Genomic DNA, 24,253 nt, shown 5'->3' with positions numbered 1-24,253 from the left:
AGAAGCAACTACTGAACCGGAAAATACACCAGCTCAACATCCCCCCTCGGCTGATCCACCTCACCCATAACTTCCTCACTGACTGACTGCAAGCAGTAAGGGTGGGCTCAAACACATCCCCGATGGTTACCATCAACGCCGGGGTCCCACAGGGATGTGTGTTGAGCCCTTTCCTGTACACACTCTACACAAATGACTGCCGTAGCATTTCACCCACCACAACATACTTGAAATACTCAGATGACAACCATTCTCGCACTCCTCTCCAACAGTAATTTTTAATCTGAGTTTTATTTGAATTCATTGTTTTTGTAAAGTTTGCAAATAGAAAAAAAAGGTTTTACTCACTATAACAGCACACTGTCACACTCTATATCAAAGTTATTTAAACATAAATCCCAAACCACACATGCAAAATGAATGAAAATGCCTGGAGAAATGTATCTTTGTGAGTTTCACTGGAAAAAACAATATTTTGTAAGGTTTGCAAAGACCCAAGTTTGATTTTTACTCAATATGACAATATAACTGTCATACTAAATATGAAAGTTATATACACATACTGTAACTTCAAAACCAAACATGCATTATGTCTAAAATGTCTGTGCTAATGTATCTATGTGGGTTTTACTAGAATCAATTGTTTTTGTAAAGTTTGTATATAGAAAAAATAGGTTTTACTCACAAAGACAGTACACTGTCACACTCAATATTACTGTTATTTAAACATAACTACTAAACCACAAATGCAAAATGGCTGATAATGCCTGGAGAAATATATCTGAGTTTTCCTAGAAAAAAAACTATATTTTGTAAGGTTTGCAAAGACCCAAGTTTGATTTTTACTCAATATGACAGTATTACTTTCATAATAAATATGAAAGTTATATACACATAACTTCAAAACCAAATATGCATTATGTTTAAAAACGCCTGTACTATTGAATCTATGTGAGTTTTAGTAGAATGAATTGTTTTTGTAAAGTTTGCAAATAGAAAAAATAGGTTTTAATCTCTATGACAGTACACTGTAACACTCAATATTACAGTTATTTAAACATAACTCTTGAACCACACATGAAAAAAGGCTAACAATGCCTGAAATAATGCAACCTTGTGAGTTATACACAAAATCTATCTTTTTTTCATTTTTCCGGAGGACCCACCTCTGGAAAAGCCTTATCCCTGCAGCTATAGCAGCCTTTAACAGCAGGCCCGGCCGACCTGTCTGACAAGCCTATAAATGTGTTGGTCATATATGATGTATTTTTGTTATGTGATGTGTGATGCCCATCCATCCATTTCCTACCGCTTATTCCGTTTGGGGTCATGAGGGGTGCTGGTGCATATCTCAGCTACAATCGGGCGGAAGGCGGGGTAAACCCTGGACAAGTCGCCACCGCATCGCAGGGCCAACACAGATAGACAGACAACATTCACACTCACACACTAGGGCCAATTTAGTGTTGCCAATCAACCTATCCCCAGGTGCATGTCTTTGGAAGTGGGAGGAAGCCGGAGTACCCAGAGGGAACCCACGAAGTCACAGGGAGGACATACAAACTCCAAACAGAAAAATCCTGAGCCCAGGATTGAACCCAGGACTACTCAGGACCTTTGTAATGTGAGGCAGACGCACTAACCCCTTTTCCACCGTGCTGTCCTGATGTGTAATGGTAAATGGGTTATACTTTTATAGCGCTTTTTTCTACCCCCTTTTTAAAAACAAGCATAAAGCGCTTTGACAGTATTTCCACATTCCCCCATTCACACACACATTCACACTGATGGCGGGAGCTGCCATGCAAGGCGCTCACTAGGACCCATCAGGAGCAAGGGTGAAGTGTCTCGCCCAAGGACACAACGGACGTGACTAGGATGGTAGAAGGTGGGGATTGAACCAGTAACCCTCAGATTGTTGGCACTGCCACGCCGTCCCCTGCATGTGTGTTTGCTAGACGAGTTGTGGGGCCACGCTCCGGGATGGGGCCGCTGTGTTGAGCTGGGCGGAATGTGAGGCCGAAAACAGGCGAATGTCTATTGTTTAAATGTACGGCAGTGAAAATGAATTTCCCCAACAAAGATCAACAAATCTAAATCCAACATGTGACTGACAGGTGAGTTTTGTTGCTCAGGTGTCTCCCAAATACACTAATTGTTCAAACAACAAATAGTACTGAATGTCTGCACAAGCAAAACCTAACCTACCCAATCTGAAACTGAGCTCAGACTGCATTTAGAGGTGGAACCAACATGAAAACCAGAGAGCTGTATATGGGTGAAAAAGAAGCAATTGCAAATCTGAGAGAAGATGGACAATCAATCAGATATATTGCACAAACATTGGCCATAGCAAGTACAACCATTTGGAATGTCCTGAAAAAGAAAGAAACCACTGGTGTACTAAGCAACAGATGTGGAACAGGTAAGACCAAGGAAAACATCAGCAGTTGATGACAGAAACATTGTGAGAGCTATGAAGAAAGGCCCTAAAACAACTGTTAGTGACATCAGCAACCACCTCCAGAGGGCAGGAGTAAAGGTATCCCAGAAGACTTCATGAACAGAAGTACAGAGGCTACACCAGAACACGCAAACCACTATGGGGTGGTATAGCTCGGTTGGTAGAGCGGCCGTGCCAGCAACTTGAGGGTGCCAGGGTCGATCCCCGCTTATGCCATCCTAGTCAGTACAGTTGTGTCCTTGGGCAGGACACATTACCCACCTGCTCCCAGTGCCACCCAGACCGGTTTAAATCTAACTTAGATGTTGGGTTTCACTATGTAAAGCGCTTTGAGTCATTAGAGAAAAGCGCTATATAAATATAATTCACTTCACTTCATTAGCAAGAAGAAAAAGGCCAGGCTGGAATTTGCCAAAAGGTACGGTGATGAGCCTCAACAATTCTGGGGACAAGTTTTATGGACTGATGAGACAAAGATTAACCTCTTCCAAAGTCATGGAAAGGTGAATGTTTGGAAAAATAAACGATCTGCTCATGATCCAACATACAAGCTCATCTGTGAAGCAATGTCATGGCTTGGGCGTGCCTGGCTTCTTCTGGAACGTCATCTTCATTGATGATGTAACATGATGGCAGCAGCAAAATGAACTCAAAAGTCTACTGAAACATTTTGTCTGCTAATTTAAAGAAAGATGCAACCAAACTGATTGGGAGATCGTTCATCATGCAGCAAGACGAGCCAAAACAACAAAAGGAGTTCATCAGGGGCAAGTAGTGGAAGGTTTTAGACTGGCCAAGTCAGTCTCCAGACTTAAACCCAAAAGAGCATGCATTTTACCTGCTGACTGAAGGGAGCAACCCCCAATAAACAACTGACAGCCTGGAAAAGCATCACAAAAGAATGCAAAAGTTTGGTGATGCCAATGGGTCACAGACTTGATGCACTTATTGAAAGCAAAGGATTTGCTACTAAATATTAAGTGTTATTCACTTTAATCTATTTTAAGTTTATATGTTCCAATACTTTTGCTCACCTAAAACTAGGGGTGTAACGGTACACAAAAATTTCGGTTCGGTACGTACCTCGGTTCAGAGGTCACTGTTCGGTTAATTTTCGGTACAGTAAGATAACAAAATATAAATGTTTTGGTTATTTACCAAATTTGTAAACAATGGCATAACATACATATACACACACACATGGTCCATTGCCAGGGTTAATACATACATAACAAATAGAAAATAAAAACTAAATAAGATAAGGCTCAGAATGGTTTCTTAAAGGGGAACATTATCACCAAACCTATGGAAGGGTCAATATATATACCTTGATGTTGCAGAAAAAAAGACCATGTATTTTTTAACCGATTTCCGAACTCTAAATGGGTGAATTTTGGCGAATTAAACGCCTTTCTGTTTATCGGTCTTGTAGCGATGATGTCAGAACGTGATGTCACCGAGGTAATACACCCGCCATTTTAATTTTCAACACATTACAAACACTGGGTCTCAGCTCTGTTATTTTCCGTTTTTTCAACTATTTTTTGGAACCCTGGAGACATCATGCCTCGTCGCTGTGTTGTCGGAGGGTGTAACAACAGGGAGGGATTCAAGTTGCACCACTGGCAAGAAATCTGCCGCCAGACCCCCATTGAATGTGCCAGAGTGTCTGCATATTTTACCTGCGATGCTAAGGCAGACATGGCACAGAGATGTATGGATAACCTGCAGATGCATTTGCAACGATTAAGTCAACGAAATCATAAAGGTGAGTTTTGTTGATGTTGTTGACTTGTGTGTTAATCAGACATATTTGGTCGCAGCATGACTGCCAACTAATCGATGCTAACATGCTATTTACGCTAGCTGTATGTACATTTGAAACTAGATACCCACATTTAATGCAAAACCAACACTTACCAATCAACATATTTAAGTTGCTCCAGTACCACAAGATGCGAAAGTCCTGATCGTTTGGTCCGCACATTTTACCGGCGATGCTAATAAGGCAGCCATGTTATGGGCCACTTCATTAGGTACACCCATGCTATGGCCGAATAGCGTCAATAGCTATTCGCTCAATAGCTTCAGTTTTTTTCTTCAATTTTGTTTTCGCTATCTGCCTCCATACTCCGACCATCTGTTTCAATACATGCGTAATCTGCTGGATCGCTTAAGCCGCTGAAATCAGAGTCTGAATCCGAGCTAATGTCGCTATATCTTGCTGTGGTAACCGCCATGTTGTTTGTATTGGCAGCACTGTATGACGTCACAGAGAAATGGATAGTGGCATCGCAAATAGCGAAAATCAAGCACTTTAAAGCTTTTTTCTAGGGATATTCCGGGAGGTGTAAAATTTTGAAAAAAACTTTGAAAAATAAAACATGCCACTGGGAACTGATTTGTATTGTTTTTAAACCTTTTGAAATTGTGATAATGTTCCCCTTTAACACAACCTTTCTACATATAAGGTGTTTTTTTTTGATTTATTGATTGAGACTTTTATTAGTAGATTGCACAGTACAGTACATATTCCGTACAATTGACCACTAAATGCAAACACCCCAATAAGTTTTTCACCTTGTTTAAGTCGGGGTCCACGTTCATCAACACCGTCCGCCGTGTTTTGTAGACATTTTCCATACATATTGATGTTAAAGGTTTATTTTTTTGTGAAGAAATGTTTAGAATGAAGTTGATGAATCCAGATGGATCTCTATTGCAATCCTCAAAGAGGGCACTTTAAGTTCATAATTACTTCTATGTGTAGAAATCTTTATTTAAAATTGAATCACTTGTTTATTTTTCAACAAGTTTTTAGTTATTTGTATATCTTTCTTTCCAAATAGTTCAAGAAAGACCACTACAAATGAGCAACATTTTGCACTGTTATACAATTTAATAAATCAGAAACTGATGACATAGTGCTGTATTCTACTTCTTTATCTCTTTTTTTCAACCAAAAATTATTTGCTCTGAAATGTTGATCTCTTGTCTCATATTCATCTTTTGACAAAAAGAAAAGGAGTTGGCCTCACTGTTCTAATACTTTGAGGGCACTGTATGTCTCATAAATTTGAAATCAAACCAGAGGCATGGCAGGGATATTTATACAACAATCTTCCCTTCCTTCATACTTCAAACAAAACGTTTTGAATTTGCACAACCTGTTTTTTTCTATTGATGATGTCAGCGGATTATCCAAATGGAATACATTTATATGAGCTCTGCATGCACGAGCCCACCAATTGCCCACCAAACTCCTTTTTCTCGACCCTCTTGTTGTGGGGAAGAATGGCTTGTACATGTTGTATGCATCCTCAGCTGTTGCCTTTTGTAATATTAGCGTAAAGTTCAAAAGTATATTAGTCAGTAGACTCCATATAGAGGCGCTAAAAACTGTAACACGGATGACAGGGTGAAGACGCACTTGAAGTGGAGCCATGTAATTAAGACCACTCTCAAAACGGCGCATCCTAAAGAGACGGTCAGAAAGCAGCTGGAAACTGTACAACAATCTATGCAAAATTTTGACCAAAAAACTACAATTACATTCCACAAGAAAGTGTTTTAAATGTAGAATAAACATATGACCCGTTTAAAATGGTGGTTGCAGTTAGCTTCCAGTAAAAAGCATATGATGACCAATGCATGTTCACCATATGACCTCTTGTCAAACGTCCCCACTACACAGCAGAGAATCCTGACGAGAAAAGCAACGATACAGTAATAAAATGATAACCGCAGTAACACTCTCGATGGCTAGTATTACCACATTAAACAAAACATTTCAAAAGAGTGATTCATAACCCCACCTTGATAAACCTATGGAACGACTTGCGTTAGCTTGCTAGCAACCTTATATCTAACATGAACATAAGAGACATTAAAGTATTTCCCCATTAAGAAACATCCATCCATCCATTTTCTACCGCTCATTCCTTTCGGGGTCGCGGGGGGTGCTGGAGCCTATCCCAGCTGCACTCGGGCTGAAGGTGGCGTACACCCTGGACAAGTCGCCACCTCATCGCAGGGCCAAACACAGATAGACAGACAACATTCACACATGATCACACACCTGGGGCCAATTTAGTGTTGCCAATCAACCTATCCCCAGGTGCATGTTTTTGGAGGTGTCAAGAAGCCCGGGTAAAAATTTAGCATCTTTTGCTGGTGTTATCATAGATTGTACTCATGTTTAGAGGCTCTACTTCTGTCCCTCTGTCCCTGAGGCAAAAGGTGAGCAGTGAGCTAGACGTCACACTTGCTTCGTGTTGCTGCGCCGGCGGGACCCTGTCTTTCCTAAAAGGAGAACTACACCTTTTTTTGGAATTTTACCAATCACAATCTTTATGAGGGCCAAGAAGACACGTACAATACTGCTGAAGATTCTTCTTTCATTGAGAGCAAACTCAAAGAATGACAAAATATGTGTTTTCCCGGCGTATGGGAAGGTATGATTCACACACTCCTCGTATTGGAGTATGTGTCAAGTGAGCGCGGCTCCTGCCTCGCCTCCCTCCGAGTGTAGGGACACCCAGCGCAGACAAAATAAAAGCACCGAGCCTTTTGTGTCAAGAATGACATATACCGGTTTTGTTTTGAATTCATATCTCTTTCTAAAATATACCAGTGTAATTTGTAATACAGAGATACCCCCCAGCCCTAGTGTCTGGTACTCCAAACGGCAGGACCTGCAGCAATCAACAAGACAGTGGATGGTCGGCTGCCCCTTCCTTGTTGGACAGAAATTTATAAACGCCATCTTCACAAAAAGTGCCACTAACATTCGGGATGACCCCTCACACCCAGTCCACTCCATATCTTCAACACTTATCAATCAGGCACATTAGGGACAGACTATGAACAGACGCAATAGACTACTGAACCCAAACCAACCTACATACAGTCATATCAAGGACTGACTGCTGTGAGCAAGTGGCTGCATTGACTGATGCTATCCTGAATATGTTGATAACTGACATGAGGAGACTATCAATAGTGGAGGATGAAGGTTTTAGACAAATGATTCACGTCCTCAACCCTGGTTACACTCTTCCCTCGAGGAACCATTTTACCAAACTGAAGGAGCGAAAGTACGAGCAGACATTCCATGCTGTGTAGACTGACATAAAAGCCACGCAGAGCAAAATAGCTCTCACTACTGATGTGTGAACAAGTGTAGCCTACCTTGGCAATACATGCCGTTACATTGGAGACAAATGGAACATGAACTGGACGCCAAGATGAGCAGTCGCATTTTCTTTCGCTCCCGCTCGGGAATACAATCAACCGCTCGGATGATACCACACTTCCTCATTTTTCTACTGTGGATCACGGATGTATATTTGAAACCACCACGCTACAATACCCTCTTGAAAGTGAGAGTCGTGAACGCGAAATGGACAATCACTGCGATTTCTACCTCCTCGGTAATTAATCGGCGAAGCACCTAGGCTTCGGAGGTAACGCGATCCACTCATGCCTCACAGCGGATCGGAACAGAAGAAACAAGCTCCTGACTGGTAGGATAGACCAAAGAGCTACAATTTTACTATGACTTCTACTCTCAGGAGACACTGAACTAAACCCTGGACCAATAAGCACCCAGTTAATGATATCTCGCCTGGCGAAGCCTAGCAATGTTGTTGCTAACGATGCGGTTGGCGGCCCGGAGACGGAGGAAGACAGCTCAGACACCGGTGAGGACAGCGGCGTCATGGCTTGCCATTAAAGTCGGCAGAACGGAGGTCCTCCTAACCTCTCCCGAAACCCTGGGGGTCATCGCCGCGTCACCTGGACGGCCTACACAGATTTTGGGGGACTCTTCGTGGATCCCTGGTCATTGTTCTCCACCGGCGTGGCACAGTGGGAGAGTGGCTGTGCGCAACTCGAGGGTCCCTGGTTCAATCCCCACCTAGTACCAACCTCGTCACGTCCGTTGTGTCTTTGAGCCTTGGGAGAGTGGCCGTGCGCAACCCGAGGGTCCCTAGTTCAATCCCCACCTTGTACCAACCTCGTCACGTCCGTTGTGTCCTTGAGCAAGACACTTCAACCTTGCTCCTGATGGGTGCTGGTTAGCGCCTTGCATGGCAGCTCCCTCCATCAGTGTGTGAATGTGTGTGTTAATGGGTAAATGTGGAAGTAGTGTCAAAGCGCTTTGAGTACCTTGAAGGTAGAAAAGCGCTATAAAAGTACAACCCATTTATCATTATTTACCAAAACCCGCGAAAACCACATCAACCCCCACCACTCCTACCTGGCCCCTCCCCCATCACCTGAACGACGAACAATGGGCCTCTCCCCCTCCCCCAAGTCTTGCCACAAACCTCAATAACAACCAACATCCCTCCATCTTCTGGACAGTACCTCTCCCCAACGGACTCTGATGTTCTTTTTGGTTCTGGTGGGCTACATCATCCATCTTAATGTGAACAACCTCTCTGGAAATAAACTTGACCAAATCAGAGAAATGTTCCAAAACAATTAGGTAAAAATCCTGTGTTTCTCCGAAACTAAATTAGATGAAAGTGTTTCTGACTCAGCGATAGAGATAGAAAACTTCTCGGTCACATCAGAAAGGACAGGAATAAACATGGTTGTCGTGTTTGTATGTATATTGACCAGGATATTAAATACATAACTCGCTCTGATCTTAACCCAATGCCCTTGAATCTGTGTGGGCAGAAATCAAATTCACAAACGCTAAGCCGGTACTTATAGGGACTGTATACAGACCCCCTAATCAGAGTGATTTCTATGGTGCTCTTGAAGAGTGCTTAGCTGGTGTGGAGAAAATTATAACTGGAGATCTGAACACAGATATTCAACGCAGAGAAGAGTCTGTCTTGAAATCTTACAGCAAATTCTGTAATCTGCATGTTCACTCCCAGCTAATAACACTCCCCACACGGGTGTGTGATTCCACCCAATCAACCATAGAATTCATCCTCACATCAGACCGGCATAAAAAATAGTGGGGTCATGATCAGTGGTCTTAGCAACCACTATATAACCTTCTGCACGCGCAGAATAAGTAAACCCAAAGCCAATGGCCACATAACAGCTCAATCCAGATCCCTTAAAACATACTCCAGTGATAATTTCGACCTTAAATTAGGTGAGTGGGACTGTGCTCACGAGCAACCTGGTTGAAGATGCTTGGGACCGCTTCAAAACAGTGTTCCTAACGATACTAAATGATATGGCTCCCGTGGGAACAGTCAGGATCAAAGCCCGCTCTGAACCATGGATCAATCCAGACCTATTAGCTGCCATAAAAGACAGAGACAGAAAATACTTTGAATACCAAAAGTGTACAACCAAAGTAAATTAACAACCCAATAATAACCTCAAATCACTCCTTTCAACGCTCAAAGAGCAATGCAATAAATTAAGAAATAAATCAAAGAACCTGACTAAATCCTTAAAAATAAATTATATCAACGACAAAATAGAGGAAAACACAAAAAAGTCATGTGAGCACTGGAAAATTCTCAACAACCAGCTTCCTGGATGCAGCCAGAAACTTAAAACCAGACTCACCAACATCAACATCAAGGAGGGTGACTCCCTCATTACAGACAAAATGGAGGTAGCAAGCAGACTTAACACCTTTTTCACTAGCATAGCCACAACTCATTAAAAAGCTGTCCCATCACTCTGGTCGCTTTGGTGTAGAACACATTAAAGCCTTCTACAGAAAGCTAGGAGTAATCAACAACAATTTCAAATGAGAAATGGTCTCAGCTAACGAGGTGCTTAATAAATTGAGCGCGCTCCACCCAAAAAAGGCCACCGGCCTTGACAATATCTCCTCAAGATTCCTCATGGACTCTTGCCACCACCATTGCCCCATTAATCACACATATAATAAACCTCTCAATCAAACAAGGCCAAGTACCCAAGGATTTCAAGATAGCAAGAGTAACCCCCCTTTATAAAAAAGGAACCAAATTAGAACCTGGTAACTACCGACCTGTTTCTATTCTCAGTTCCATTTCAAAAGTAATGGAAAAAATTGTTTATGAACAGGTCGATAGATACTTTGCTACTAATAAAATAATGTACAAATTCCAATCCGGCTTCAGAACTAACCACTCCACTGACACATGCTTTCTCTATCTGACCGACCATATCAAACATGAGGTGGACGCGTGCAAATACTGCGGCATGGTCATGCTGGACATTCAGAAGGCCTTTGACACCGTTAACCACGCTATACTATTGGATGAGCTCAGAGCAATAAGATTCGATAAAACCTTATCGAGCTGGATGCAATCTTACTTGGAGGGGAGGAAACAGGTGGGAGAGGTGAACGGCACCGTGTCCCCTCCCCTCTCAGTAAGCTGTCGAGTCCCCCAAGACAGTATACTAGGACGTTTACTGTTCCTATTATACGTAAATGACATGCCATCAGCATGCGACTGTGAATTGTTCCCGTTTGCTGATGACTCGGCCCTGCTGGTTACCGGCAAGGACAAGTCACAGGTGGAACAAATCCTCAGTGCTGAACTCCTTAATATTTGCACCTGGCTCGCTGACAACAAACTGTCCATACACTTAGGTAAAACGGAATCCATCCCATTTGGATCCCATATCAACCTTAAGAAAGTCAGTGACTTCACTATAAAAGTGGGTGACATTGTTATCACCAGGAAAGATGAGATCACCTACCTAGGTTCCATTCTAAAGGCTAGTCTTTCCTGTGATAAAATGGCAGCCAAGGTAATCAAAAAGGTCAACCAAAGAACTAGATTCCTCTAAAGAATCTCCTCTCTAGTCAACAAAAGCACCTTGATGGTTCTAGCGGGAACTCTCATTCAACACTTTTTTGATTACGCTTGCAGCTCCTGGTACCCCAGCACCTCCAAAACTCTCAAATTTAGACTCCAAACATCCCAGAACAAGCTAGTCCGGTTACTCTTAGACCTCCACCCCAGATCACACCTCACTCCAACCCACTTCTCCAAAGTGGGCTAGCTCAGGGTGGAGGACAGAGTAAAACAATTTGCACTGAGCCTAGTCTATAAAATCCGCTACACCTCCCTGATACCAAAGTACATGTCAAACTACTGCCTTAATGTAAATGACCGCCATAACCACAACACCAGGGGGAGCTCCACAAACCACGTTAAACCCAGATTCCAATCTAACAAAGGTCTTAAAGTCATTCGCTTTCTATGCCACATCAATGTGGAATGCACTCCCAACAGGTGTAAAAGTAAGTTAATCTCTATATTCCTTCAAAACCGCTCTAAAACAATACCACCAGGCAACTTCCACCCTTTATTAATACCCTCCTCCATTCACATCCCATCTCGCCGGATTGTAAATAACATAATGTAAATAATCAAATGTATTTCTAATGTATATACTTGTTCTTATGCTATATGAACTCACCATGTTCTCTGCTCGCTGTACATATCCTACCAAGTAAGACCTACCCTGTTTCAATGTCCATTTCTCTGTTGATGCAATTGTTGATGACTGAAGTACTTATATCAACCAAAGCTCCTCATCCCACCCCCCGGATTGTAAATGTAAATAATTCAATGTATATACTATGATGTTTAACCTGTGTGATGACTGTATTATGCTGATAGTATATATTTGTACCATGAATCTACTAATAAAAGTTTCAATCAATCAATCAATCAATCAATGTCAATCTGCCTTATGACCATGCCACTAGAGGAAAGACATTCAGCATCCAACATTGTAGAATGGTTGGAATAGGTAATAGCCAGGTTTGAAATTCCCCTAAGAAAAATTATTGCTATTGTGCATGACAATGGAGCACTTTATAAAAAAACTAACATTTTTGTAACACTTGCCTCGGTTTTATTCTGCAAGTCGAAAGGACATGGTGCCAGTATACTGTTTCCTTAAACAAAGTATTGGAAAGGATAGAAATGTAGTTTGTCTCTTTTATCCGATTATTAATCGATTAATAGAAGTAATAATCGACAGATTAATCGATTATCAAATTAATCGTTAGCTGCAGCCCTAATATTTTGTCTACATTCCATGCTTAAATGTTTTATACTTTTGTATTATAATGTATACTTAAAACTAACATATTAATGCTGCTAGAATTAGAAGTCACGCCACAAAACAACTTGTCATTGTACCCCACAAGATACTGTGCACAGATACACATGCCAATAAAATGTGAATTTCTTACCTCATCATAATCATCGTCGTCATCATCATCATCCCCAGCAGGAGCACCTCCATCCTGACCACCACTCTCCAGAAACTTGGTGAGGCCTTCCAATGTTCTCTCCCCATTGTAATCGATCACCTATTGACAGGATGTAGTTTTTTATTTCTTTAACCCGGTATATAGAAGCTTAAAAACACAGTATAAGATTGCTCAGGTGTGATTTTATTTGAATTGGTCACATGTGAAGAGGACGCATGTATTTCAATGCAGACACCACAGCCTGCCAGAGACAGTCAAATTAGGGTCATGAGCTAATCCTTACACTTTCTACGAGGGGGAAACCAGTATAGCAGCTTGTGCTGTGCGATATTACGATATATATTGTAGTGTGACATTAACTATTGTACAATAATCTATTGTTTATAGAGAAACTTTAATGTCTGGGCTGCAATTATGTAAGTGCTGCTAAAACTGCTAATTTGCGGGAGCATTTTTCTTTTTAGTAATTTCAGTCTTGATTTTAATCGTATTCAATTTTACCTACTAACAGTTTAACAGAATAAACCTTGTAAAGGATATCTAAATGTTTATAACATTTTTAAGGCTAAGGTGAGGCCGAATACAGAATACTAATCAAATATACTGCCAAATAACACAACTGATGAAAAATGTAAATACAATTACACAGTGCTAAAATAAATTCAAAATTAACTAATAGTTTATCGAATACACTTCAGGCAGAAATTAAAATACAGTTTTGCCACTTAAGTAATTTTTTGCGCTTTGAGATACTTCTTTAACTGTAGCTTTTTTTTTTTTATAAATATTGTCATTACTACCACAGTGTACTGCTGTGGCCCATTCGGCACACAGATGAGAAACAGGTACCGGTATTTTTGGCAGCCCTCTAGGGGCGCTCACAGCCCAACAATAGGCAAAACAGCTGATGGCAAAAATGAGAATACCGGCTCAAGAGGAAAGCAGTCTTACAAGTAGGAAGGCAGCAGAACCAAACAAGAAGCATATGGAGGTCAACAGGCTCATATTTCCACCGTTCGCATTGCTAAATCTAGAAGCTCTAATGACACTTGGCCGTAACTTTGGAAGTGAATAAACGCTTACATTTCCAATAAATAATTGCAAGACTAGGTGAAGACCTGCTTGTGTGTTTAAAAAAAAAAAGAATAAAAAAAGTCTGCTCAAATAAATGATTGAAATACCTTGTGTTCATCTCCCACCGGAAAGAATTTAAGTGTGGGGAAGCTGTGGACTTTGACTGCTTCAATCTCATTGGCTGTGGAGTCCATCTTTGCCACAACAATGTCAGCACTGTCCTTGTATTTCTCTCCCAACTTTTCCCAGATGGGATTCAGCTGCTTGCAGTGGCCACACCAAGGTGCATCTGCAACACAGGAAAGTTCATTCAGTCTTTGCAGAAGACTTACACCCGAGGACTTTTGTTCCGCTATCACCCTGAAACTTAGGTTTTAAGGAACAAAACCAAACGTTTGTGTTTTGACAAAAGGCCCCAAAATGTGTTTTTTTTATTTTTATTTTTTACAAATACTCCTGATTGTGTGGACATATCCTAAGAAATAACTCATTATCTGTTGAGTTGCACAAATCCCTGAATCAAATAATTTACTCAAAATAGTGCACATTTCAATGTGAATTGCTGAATGATCCATCCATCCATCCATCATCTTCCGCTTATCCGAGGTCGGGTCGCGGGGGCAACAGCCTAAGCAGGGAAACCCAGACTTCCCTCTCCCCAGCCACTTCGTCTAGCTCTTCCCGGGGGATCCCGAGGCGTTCCCAGGCCAGCCGGGAGACATAGTCTTCCCAACGTGTCCTGGGTCTTCCCCGTGGCCTCCTACCGGTTGGACGTGCCCTAAACACCTCCCTAGGGAGGCGTTCGGGTGGCATCCTGACCAGATGCCCGAACCACCTCATCTGGCTCCTCTCGATGTGGAGGAGCAGCGGCTTTACTTTGAGTTCCTCCCGGATGGCAGAGCTTCTCACCCTATCTCTAAGGGAGAGCCCCGCCACACGGCGGAGGAAACTCATTTCGGCCGCTTGTACCCGTGATCTTATCCTTTCGGTCATGACCCAAAGCTCATGACCATAGGTGAGGATGGGAACGTAGATCGACCGGTAAATTGAGAGCTTTGCCTTCTGGCTCAGCTCCTTCTTCACCACAACGGATCGGTACAACGTCCGCATTACTGAAGACGCCGCACCGATCCGCCTGTCGATCTCACGATCCACTCTTCCCTCACTCGTGAACAAGACTCCTAGGTACTTGAACTCCTCCACTTGGGGCAGGGTCTCCTCCCCAACCCGGAGATGGCACTCCACCCTTTTCCGGGCGAGAACCATGGACTCGGATTTGGAGGATGATACAGCTACTATTTTTAAGTGGATCTTTTCAGCATCAGTGTCTGGTAACATTTCCCCCGGCAGTGGCAGCCACATTGCGTTCATGTGAAGCCTGACCGATGCTTGAAATGAAATACGCTTGGTTCTCTGTGATACTAAGAATGGTACAGATTTCAGGTTACAGGCTATGGTTGCCTATTTGACAACCATATTGAAAATACGAATTTAAAAATTTGCCTTTTGCCTCGCTCAAGTCAGTAATGATGAACAGATGTGCCCAACACCAGTTTCAAAATCCAATTGCTCTCAACATTATGCAAATAAACTGAGAAGCCCAGTTCTTACAGAATTCTACAAAGACGTTTTTCTTGGGATTGAAGACGACATCTTCAAAGTTCTTGCCAACCAGAACCTTAACTGGGTTTTTGTCCCAGTCTTCAGGGATGTCTTGGCTCATGAGGTGAGGCTGAGGAGGAAGAGACAACACAACAATTGTTAACAAGTGAGCATGTACCACATTAGCTACCATGCTAGCTACTTGGCCATGTAAGAGTGTTTGGGCTTGTTGGGTGAGGTAAACTAAATTGCCTTATCCTACTTATTTTTTGAATGACATGTTATTTGGTGTCAAGTTTGCACATTTCTAATTCCTCATCTGCTTTTTCTATTGCATGCGAAGGTGCGATAACATTACTCAAAATGAAAACTTTATTTTGATTTAGCAGATAATTTTTTAATCTATTGTCATCGAATATGAACGTTTGTAAAATTGTAATTGTGACAAAGCGATCGCACAATAGTTTGCTACACTGAGCAGGTGCACGTGTCTGTAAATCCAATCCCCAGAACCAACTGGTGCATGTCAACATACTAAATGCAACGGAAGAGGAGCAATCGCACAATAGTCGGCTGCAATCTATGCATGCGTGAGTGGGTGGATGTTATTGTCCCAGTGCTTTTATAGCCAAATTCCACCAAAAACACGCTGTGCGCAAGCTCAACAAATGTAACTGTAGAGCGATCACACTGCAGTCGGCTATTATGTGCTCATCTCTGTTTGTCCAATTGCTCGAACCCACAAACACATGTGCACCCCCCAAATGTAACTGTAGAGTAGCATTTGAACAGTCAGCTATGCTGCATGTGTACATGTCTCAAAGTTTTGCTTGATCAAGCTCACCAACCAATATACATGCTGCAGATGCATGTTTCTTTGCTCAATAACCCAATTGCTTAAACCCACACATGAACATAGTTTAAATTAAAATTGCAGAGGAGCAATTGCACTAAAATTGGCTATGCTGCATGTGCGAATGTTTTCGCCATTGTCAGTGTTTTGCTAGCCCAAACCAACAAACTAGCACATGCACCAAGGGATGTAACAAAATGAAAATGCCATCACGGGTATTGTGACTGAAATTATCAGTTATCACGGTATTGTGCTCACTAGGTACTTCTACACACACTGAAATATCTTAACCAGTTTTGTTTTCTTCTAATAACTAACATAAATAGATACAATGTTGGAAATCCCACTATTTTGCATGATTTGTGTTTCTTATGCACTGACAAGTGTGTTCTTGCGGTCGTTGTGGCATCCTACTCTGTTCAGCTGCCCTTGAACGCACCTCTGTCTTATATTTTTCCCATTATTGGTAGGTCACTCTAGGGTCAATATACGCAATTGAAAACCTTTGTTGTCCAAACAGCAATGTGTTTGTATACAAGTTTAAACTGGGGTATGTGGGTTCTTAGTGGAAAAAGAAAATGTATCTTGTATTCATGTTACCATTTAAGTCAGCACCAGTGAGTTTATCAAAGTGCAGTTCTGTTTTTTTTGATAAGCGTTGTTGTCAATCACATTCCTACCTTCAGTTTGCCTTCAGTGAATTGTGTACAGAATTCTATAATACTTTCTGCAACTATGGCATCGTTATCTGGCTTGTACTTGGTCATCTCATCCTCCAATGTGATGAGACGGATGGCAGGGCACTCCTCTTTCTTTAGGCCAAAGAACTCCAGGATGCGCTGGTTGTCGTCCACGTCGCTGTCGATGAAAATGAACAGGATCTACACAGAAAATTAGTCAAAAAAAATGTCTTCATCCTAAATTGAAGTAAGTGATTTCTGTGAAAAACATGACTAAAATGTGACCTTAGAGATGACCTACCTGACCCTTGAATGACTCTGCCGCTTTCTTAAACTGGTCCATTTTGTCCTGGAAGTCTGAAGCTGCTTTTGGCAGGAACATGAGAATGTGGGACTTGATCTCTCCCCCAAAGATTTTTGTGGCGGTCTTTGGGTAATACAGATATAAAAATTAAGGGTTCACATAAACATGTGGCATTGTGGACTATTTTGTTACTAAAACTTAGATTGGTGGATTAATGTACGCGACCCCACAAATTACCTGCTCAGTGAACTCGATGACCAGAGGCAGTTGGTTGGCCTTAACGAAAGACAGGATGCTTTCTTTGGTAAGCTCACCGTCAAAAGTGTTCCGTCCCTCATCAAACTGAAAACAGAAAAACATTTGTATGTCTGGATGACAAAACATTTACGAACAACCCACATGAAAATCGCTGGAGGACTTCCAGGCAAACTGACTATTGCGTGTTAAGAATAGCTCAATAGTAGGTTGTTTTGACTGATGCTATTCTGTCAGACTTGTTGGCAATTCCGGGCAGAAAAATTAAGCCTGTTACCTCCAGGCCCTGTTTTGGGAGTTTGCTTAACTGCAGGCAAGGAACCCACATTAGTATTTTTCATTGGGTCTAGGTTATTTACACAACCATAAGAATGAACACAGCATATCCACAGACAGGACCATAAACTGACATGTTGATGTGAAAGCGCAAGAACCTAAAGCTCCTCAAAATGTTGTCATTACGGATTATAGGACAACCAACCTGGTAAAAATGCCCCACTTGCTCTAGTTATCTTCTTTTGTTGCTCCATTAGTCCTTCATGGAGACCATGGCACGCATCATAAACCAATTACCACGATCAATGTGTACATGCAAGAGATGTGGTTGCAGCAGGTGTCCCTACAAAAATGTACCAACAGGTTTTAAGCTCCAGGGTCATTCATTTGCGAAATAGTATGATACTTGAACGTAGGAGATTTAAATCTACATGTGCATTAGCTATGTAAGTGAAGAAAGTTGTCACTGCTTAAAGTCAATTAGCCTAAGAGTGGATTGTTTTTCACAAGTGCGCACCATTTTCTTTTGTGAGCAGATCTCAACTCCAAAAAGTTAGGGATGTGAAAAGCAATGTAGGGGGACCTCAAGACGTGGCAAAATCAGTGCCAGGGAGACTTTGGGATCAACCGTGTCAGATTACCAACGCGTATCCTAAAAAAGTGTGGTCGAACAAAACGTGAGCTTAAATAAAAAGACTTACGTGAGGCCACAAATGACCACCGTATTTTACGGACCATAGGACGCACCAGATTATAAAGCGCGCTGCCGATGAATGGTCGATTTTTGATCTTTTTTCATATATAAGGATTATAGGGCGAAGGGCTGGGCGATAGACTTTTATTAATATCTTGATATTTTTAGGCCATGTCCCGATACACGATATATATCTTGATATTTTGCCTTAACTTTGAATTAACACTTGATGCATATAATCCTACCAGTATGATGATTATATGTGTCTACATCAAAACATTATTGTTCATACTGCACTAATACATGCATTTTTTTAACTTTTATGCAGAGAGGGAAATCACAACTAAGTTAATTTACCAAAACAGTTTTTATCAAACAGTTATTAAGCAGTGGTACAAACTGGTTAAATCACCACCGCTGCTGCCCACTGCTCCCCTTACCTCCCAGGGGGTTAACAAGGGGATGGGTCAAATGCAGAGGACAAATTTCACCACACCTAGTGTGTGTGTGACAATCATCGGTAATTATGTAATTTCAAAACAGAAAGTGCAAGATTGTCAGAATCCTTCTTTTTTTTCTTTGTCATGAAAAAAAAAACAATTGTAAGAGTATATTGTGTTTTTTTTTTTTTTTTATATATATAAATGAATAAAAAATTATTCTGCGGCCCGGTACCAATCGGGCCCGGTGGTTGGGGACCACTGGTCTACATAACATGTGATGGTGGTTCTTTGGTCAAAATGTTGCATAAATTATGTTTTACATATCATTTTCAAGTTGCTTTCTGACAGTCGCTTCAGGATGCGCCATTTTGTGGGTTGTCTTATTTAAGTGGCTCCCCTTCAGCAGCGTCTTTTATACGTCATCTTTTTGTAGCGATGTAGCGTGCAAGGTCGGGAGTGGAAGAAGTGTCAAAAGATATAACTGTTTTAATGACATTCAGACTTTTACTTCAATCAAAACAACAACTCTAATAACTTTAGTTCCTTGCGTGAATAATGTAAACTCACTACACCATTGGTATGTTTTAGAGCTTTCATGGTGAGTTTACTGACAGATATAAGTAAGAACTTTACACTACTTTGTATTAGAAATGGCAACAGCGGAGGATGAATGTTCCATAACAAGAAGATAGAGAAAAAGAAGAAGCTTATCAACTATGGAGACTACAAAGGCGGACGCGTGCAATTTTTCAGGACTATTGCAGGTCCCAACTACAATCAGCAGGTACCAGAAGATAAGAAAAGTTGCTTTTGCATAATATTGTGAAACAAAATGCCAGAGCATATGTCTTATCTTATACACACACCATAATACATGTATGTTGAAGCACAGTACAATCCATCAAGCGGTGCGGCTTCATAGCTTACCAAAGTCGTACTAAAACATTTTGATAAGATTTTTGAGCGCCGTGTGCAATGTTGTATATTCTATATTTTCAATGGAACATATAAAATGTTGCTGTTGTTTACTAGAGTCATATTGCAGTCCACACACATCTCCTGTGTGTGACTGCCATCATATTGCAGTAAACACATTTATATTATGTTTGACTGCCATCTACTGGTCACACTTATTTCACCATGAACAAAATGAAATAGCTTCGAGGTCGCTAAGCAAAACCAAAAATATCCCGTACATTAGGCGCACTGGGTTACAAGGCGCACTGTCAAGTTTTGAGGGAAAAAAATGATTTTAAGTGCGCCTTATAGTCCTATATGTGAAGCGTTACTGATGGAACAAGTCAAGATAATAAAATACAATCCATGTTATTTATAATGCTTTAGTGTGCATGGTAAAAGTAATTGCGACCACATTAGTTTGAGTTTTTGATGACATAAGTGATCACTCACCTTCTTAAAGAGGACAATGCTGTCTTGGGACACCTCAAACTTGGTAAAAACGGCATCCTCGGAGGTAAGGCCAAAGGGAATGTCTTCTACGGCTTCAGCTGCTTTTTCGAAGGCCTTGGCACCATCAGACTCAACATCCTATTGACATTTTTGTATGATAAAGAAGACAAAAACAGAGTACTTTTATGTCCATCCATCCATTTTCTACCGCTTATTCCCTTGTGGGGTCGCGGGGGGCGCTGGCGCCTATCTCAGCTACAATCGGGCGGAAGGCGGAGTACACCCTGGACAAGTCGCCACCTCATCGCAGGGCCAACACAGATAGACAACATTCACACTCACATTCACACACTAGGGCCAATTTAGTGTTGCCAATCAACCTATCCCCAGGTGCATGTCTTTGGAAGTGGGAGGAAGCTTTTATGTTTTAGAGAAAAATCGACACAAACAAGGTGAGAGACTTTTGACTCAAAACTGAAAAGTTATGTGTATGAACAGAGCAGCACAAACAAAAAAATTTAAAACAGCAATCACATCGGGGCTACAACATTTCTTCAAGTACATAGACTACAAAAAAGCATCAATTTGTATTTTGTTGCTTTGAGGATTTGTGTAATGAGTAAAGTAAGCGGAGAGTTTCTGCAAGACTACTATTGATTCCAGAGAAATAGCGATTGTTGAAGGCCTGACATTGACGGGTACGCTGTGGTGCATTTGCTTACATTACAAGATTAGAACATTACCGCACGCACACACCTTAAGTAGAAATTTAATGTGCATATGAAAGCAATATAAGAATTATAAACAATATGGCAAAAACTAAATACCATAAAATCAATTAAAAAATGTAAAAACAAATGTGCAAGTAGCACCTTATGAAGAACAAGAGATAAAAACAAATATAAGAATTTTGCAAGATGGCACCCTGATGTAACTGCGCAACTGCACTTTTTGTCCATATAGATAAAAATAGTGTTCACATATGAGATCTAGTCTTACACTTATGAGTATAGTCAATATAAGATTTTAAGGAAAGGCCATATAACAGTGGTAAAAATGCCCCAGTGCCAACTTTTTTGCAATGTGTTGCTGCCAATAAATTCTAAATTAATGATTTGCCCCCAAAAAATTACGTTTCTCAGTTTGAAGATTAAATATCTTGTCTTTGCAGTCTATTTAATTGAATATACGTCAAAGGATTTGCCAATCATTGTATTCCGTTTTTATTTACGATTTACACAACGTGCCAACTTCACTGGTTTTGGGTTTGTATATAAAACCTTAATGGAGGTGTTTGGAGGTTTTTTAAGGGCTTTTATAGGCAGAACATAACGACTTCCATATGCTCCATTGTAAACGGACTTTCGATTGCATTTATTTAAGTTAGCATGCATCAATGCAAATACACCCATCCTCATGTCTTTCATGACTGTCAGTGATAGGGAAAATTCCAAAAAGGTGCAAGTCCCCCTTTACTGGTGAAAGACGGCGTCGCTTCAGAGTTTCTCTAGGATTGCACTATACACGCAGTGGTGAGGGCCTGGTCAATATAACAATTGTGGAGCGTGACCAGCTGTCGCACTCCTGACAGGCGATTTAGATACACATTTTTTTCTCTCAAAATAAAGCGATGAACGATTTTACGATACTTGAAGTTTTTCCAAACGTATTTTGTTGTCATTGTTAGCATTGGTTAGTTTTAGTGAGCTGGCGCCAGGTAGACCACAAAGTTATCAAAGTTCAGTAAGATCGTGGTTTTCATAATTTTTTAACTTCAGAGTTAGGAAAATTGATAGCTGAAACCCTAAATCACATTAATAAATTAACTTCTATTTAGACTTGTTTATATTAAGTGCATGTATAAAGAGTTTAGTGGGCGATGTTTGACTTTGTCTCCAGTTAACTGTCCTTCCGGGACCTCCCTTGAAAAACCACAAAAGGAAACATTTTCTATAAAGGGGGGACAAAAACATCAAAAATGTGTGTGCGTGGAATAAATTGTCAAAGAAAATATGCAATCGCAATTCTAAGCAAGAAAATCGGAATTATATGTTCTTATTTAGATTGTGCAGCCATAATATGAACTCCATTCAAAATGCTCTCTCACCTTAAAGAACCCAATGACCAGCACCTCACTGTCGGCGATCAGGGACTGTGCAGCAGTGATGTCGGCCAGCGTGGTGACAGCAGGGCCTGTGCGCTTCTTCAGCCAGTTAACAATGTCATCTGCCTGTCTTCCAGCTAAAACAACCAAAAAAAAAAAAAGTAAATTTATGAAAATAAAATTCATTAACAAAATTTTTTTATTGAAAACTTGGACTTGTACATTTTAAATTCAGACTGACACACTGAAGCAGTGCCTCAGTCCATGGTGCTACTTCCCTCAACTCCACAGAAAGCATTTTTTATAAGGTGTGGTGGCTTCAATTTAGCCATGGTGCCACGCCACGATCAGAGGAAGACCCTGTGTTCTCTATCCTGTGTAGTTATTGTTTTGACAAATACACCAAATGATGGCGTGCTTTAATAAACCCCCAAAATATACTTTGAAAATCAAACACGGCACACTAAATCAAATTTATTTGGCCCTTAAGTGACAGATCTGAATTTTTTTTGCCTGTCTAAACGCTCCAAAGTGCTTCAAATCTAATCTTTTGGCATCAGATTCAGGTCACATCAGCAGGTAGTCCTGAATACGATTAGAATCTGATCTTTTCAAATCTGACTTCAGTATAAATGCGATGCGAACTGTATGTGACTAGAATCAGATTTTTTTTGTCAACTTTGGGCGAGCTACGTCACACGCGTGTGCGCCAGAAAGAAGCAGGCGCCGGTGGAAATGGATATTTCATCACACTTGGTTCAGTTTCAATTTAAAATGACCAAATTTTCAGTGCATCACTTTTCTATAGTGCAAATAGGCCCCACAAAGGCGGCTTACTCCGGGTCAACTTTGTTTTTACCTTATCAAAGTGCGCATACAAGTGACATATATGCCACATTGGGGCCTGGGAACGTTTACACAGGAGTCTTGATAAAAATCCCACTTTACTTGCAGTGTAAAAAGTCATCTGGAAAAAAAATCAAATCTTAAAAATCCCATTTCAGCCACTTTGGCCTGCAGTGTAAAATCCAAAGAATCACCACTATTTTTTTCTTTAAATTTTTTAAAACGGACTGAACATTTTATTGCCAAAGTCATTGAGCATTTGTCTGATTCGAAAACGTTCAGCGTATCTGTGTTACATGTATTCAGGTATGTCTTCCAATCAATATTTGACAGGAAAATAGCTTGACAGCATAACGGCTAATGACCAAAATGGCACTTTACCTGTATTTGTCTCTCGTGTGACGATGTATTGATATAGCAAATTATCATAATATTCAATCTTTTGATAGGGTTTCATAGACCCACTCTTGCCAAGTAAGGGTTTGTATTTTATTTTGCTCTGAAAGGCTTACATCATTCCTCCTTGGTGTGTCAATTACCTGTTTTACATTGCAGGGTGCAAGATGCATACACATACAGTACAGGCCAACATTTTGGAAACACCTCATTTCAATGCGTTTTCTTTATTTTCATGACTATTGACATTGTAGATAGTCACTGGAGGCATCAAAACACCTGTGAAGTGAAAACCATTTCAGGCGACTACCTCGTAAAGCTCAGAGAGAATGCAAAGTGTGTGCAAAACAGTAATCAGAGCAAAGGGTGGCTATTTTGAAGAAACTAGAATATAAAACATGTTTTCAGTTATTTCACCTTTTTTTGTTAAGTACATAACTCCACATGTGTTCTTTCATAGTTTTGATGCCTTCAGTGACAATCTACAATGTAAATAGTCATGAAAATAAAGAACTCTGATTGAGAAGGTGTGTCCAAACCTCTGGCCTGTACTGTACATTCTAAGACTGCGCTTACTAAGAGTTGTGTCCTGCCTGTGTGCTTCCTCAGTTGCATTTCATCCTTTCTTTCTTTTCTTTCTTTGTT

The 24,253-nt window shown here is 40.9% G+C and overlaps 1 protein-coding gene across 1 annotated transcript in view; it reads right to left on the bottom strand.

The window, feature by feature from the left end:
* p4hb (prolyl 4-hydroxylase, beta polypeptide) overlaps nucleotides 1-24,253 on the bottom strand; it is a 46,225-nt gene that overhangs the window by 10,166 nt on the left and 11,806 nt on the right. The window contains exons 3-10 of the mRNA XM_061880814.1: nucleotides 22,370-22,503; nucleotides 20,263-20,400; nucleotides 17,422-17,526; nucleotides 17,182-17,307; nucleotides 16,881-17,081; nucleotides 15,357-15,477; nucleotides 13,853-14,034; nucleotides 12,651-12,770 (exon numbers count right to left, since the gene is read on the bottom strand). Of these exons, the coding sequence (XP_061736798.1) occupies nucleotides 12,651-12,770; nucleotides 13,853-14,034; nucleotides 15,357-15,477; nucleotides 16,881-17,081; nucleotides 17,182-17,307; nucleotides 17,422-17,526; nucleotides 20,263-20,400; nucleotides 22,370-22,503 (1,127 nt within the window). The remainder of the gene's footprint in view (nucleotides 1-12,650; nucleotides 12,771-13,852; nucleotides 14,035-15,356; nucleotides 15,478-16,880; nucleotides 17,082-17,181; nucleotides 17,308-17,421; nucleotides 17,527-20,262; nucleotides 20,401-22,369; nucleotides 22,504-24,253) is intronic.

This window comes from Nerophis ophidion, linkage group LG20 (genome assembly GCF_033978795.1).
Source record: "Nerophis ophidion isolate RoL-2023_Sa linkage group LG20, RoL_Noph_v1.0, whole genome shotgun sequence".
NCBI lineage: Eukaryota > Metazoa > Chordata > Actinopteri > Syngnathiformes > Syngnathidae > Nerophis > Nerophis ophidion.
The sequence above is the reverse complement of the archived record's forward strand: the minus strand, read 5'-3'. Positions and strand labels throughout refer to the sequence as shown.